Source organism: Rhagoletis zephyria, unplaced genomic scaffold (assembly GCF_001687245.7).
Source record: "Rhagoletis zephyria isolate East Lansing unplaced genomic scaffold, Rhagoletis_zephyria_1.1 Rzeph_scaffold_46620, whole genome shotgun sequence".
Lineage (NCBI taxonomy): Eukaryota > Metazoa > Arthropoda > Insecta > Diptera > Tephritidae > Rhagoletis > Rhagoletis zephyria.
Window position 1 is genome coordinate 1 of NW_016203675.1, and position 2,298 is coordinate 2,298.

General features: G+C 37.8%; 1 protein-coding gene across 1 annotated transcript; it reads right to left on the reverse strand.

Moving 5' to 3' along the window:
* Positions 1-439: 439 nt before the first annotated feature.
* On the reverse strand, positions 440-1,142 carry LOC108355527 (uncharacterized; the record flags this gene model as incomplete). The annotated part of the gene is made up of 2 exons (XM_017606686.1): positions 788-1,142; positions 440-734 (listed from the first exon to the last, which is right to left on the reverse strand). Coding segments are annotated over exons 1-2 (650 nt in total), but the record flags the coding sequence as incomplete, so codon positions are not given.
* Positions 1,143-2,298: the final 1,156 nt, after the last annotated feature.

A 2,298-nucleotide genomic window follows, 5' to 3' on the forward strand; every position in this document is an offset into this window, starting at 1 on the left:
ATCTGAAAAGTATTAAAGAGCCGCATCAAAAACAATGTAGTATTATTGAAGTCTAGCTGTTTGCCACTAATTTGGCTGAGCTTCTGCGCCGTATAATGTAAGGGACATCCAGGGGCAAACGCATTGGGTCTCCTTGAAGTTAGTTTTGCATTGCCGTTCATAGAAGCAAACAATGATGTTTCAATTACACCAAACTATACCAATTCAAAACTATAAGAATTCATTCGTATGTAAAATAAGTGTCACTCTCCACCAAATTGGGATGTACTGCAAAATATTACCGATGGATTTAGAGCTATTATACTTTCAGATAACTTGATAAGATATGGCATCTGAACTATATGACTGCTTTATTATAGCTAGAAGGATGCGCTCAATTACTGACTGTTTACTGTTTTGAATAATCTTTAGTACTCATCGTGACTTTAATGACATTTACCTCTGTTGCAACAACAGCGGGCTTATCGATTCATATACATCTGATGCGCGTGACCAACGTTCCGTAGCACCACATCGTGAAAGCGAATAATCCGGTTCCTCATCTTCCGTCGAAGTAGATAGTTCAACACCACGAATTAACTCCATCAGTCGTACATTACGCGCTTTTTCATTATCCAAGGACTGACACATATTTTTAAGTTTTTCTGTTTGGCGTTCGTAAGCCAAACGCAAATTGAAATCGCTCTGCTGATCTTCCAACAGCGTATTTTCAAGTNTGCGGGTTGATTGGCTCGCTGTGTGCGTTTGCTGGATGTGGGATTGGCTGCACCGTGTGCTACTGGCGTGCTGGATTGCAGTATTGGTGCAGGGAAAATTGTTTGACTGCTGCAGCTGTTCTGGCTTTGTTTCCCTGGAAGTGAGAGAGGATAGCTGGGGTGTGCTACCCGAGGGGATAGTTCAATAGGCTCCGGTGTTGTCAAAAGTTGTTTTGATGTTGAAGGTAGCTCTTGAGCTTCTTGTTTTTCTGGAAGTAAGCGAGGGTAGCTGGGGTGCGGTACCGGTGGTGATAGTTCAAAAGACCTTGCTGTTGGCAAGCGTTGTTTTGATGTTGAAGGTAGCTCTTGAGCTTCTTGTTTTTCTGCTTCGGATGCTTGCTCCCGAGGTAAATCAAATTGCCGATAAAGGTTTGCTTCAAAGGACATTATATATATGCTTGATACGTGGCTATAGATAGTTGAAATCTCCTGGCCTTTTACAATTTTATTTGCAATTTTTTCTTGGTAGTTTTAGTAAAATCTCGTTGTTGTCCTGTTTGTTGTTTGTGTTGCAGTTCCTATATGTATTATTGGCCGAAATGTTGATGTAAATCGTCTACTTGCACACGAACTAATGTCCTAGTGGTACGAGGGCTATTACTGACTGAGTGACTGACTGAATTATTTCAGTTCAGTTTCAGTTTTGATGTGAATTTTCAAAAAATTATCAAAAATCACTTTTCATAAGACAAAGACAGGTACGCTGTCATATGTTGGAGTAAATAAAAAAGGGTGTCAAAGCCTATACATATTGGGTCGTATGAATAAAAATAAGTAATTCCTTTTGCTTAAAATTTCATAACTTTTACTTCAATTTTGTTTGAACAAATCAAGTAAAAGGTCTGAAATTTTAAGAAAAATCAATTTTTCATACGGCCCATTAAGCATCACATGACAAAAGTATAGTAAGGCAGCACAGCTGGGAGACACTTTTAAAATTCTTAGTTTAGCGGAAAGTTAAAGCAGAATCTTGTAATTCTTTGTGAGTTATAAAGTTTGTTTGTGTCTGGACTTAAATCGAGTCGAGCTCACTTTTCACTTTTTGTTTCCATGTATTTAATATGGGCGGAATAAAAATTTTCGTGTGAATTCGGGCGAAACTCAGGATAAGGAAGAATAAACATCTAGCGCTTACACTTTGGGCCGTCATAGATTTCAGACTCGGCAATATATACATATATTTATTTTAATGCCGCACCTGTTTGACCCAGTTATAGATTTCATTCAATGCACCCTCAATTACTTCGCCCATTGAGTTAAGATATCTTTTGGTAATGATATCGAGCCTTAACCGCCAAAATAACGTAAGCGACATTTTTTTCAAAATTTTCTTTTTGATGCAGAAATATTCCTAGAGCATCTAGATGAATTCGCAGTCGCAGTGATTTTCTATATACATATTTGGAATGCACATGCTCTACACAGAGTTTAGATATTTTCTTATGTAATGAAACCCTTCCACATGTGAATTTGCGTTTCCATAGATTTTTCCCACACTTCTTTAATGAATATGCAAAAGTATTGCAGATAGTATCAATGGATA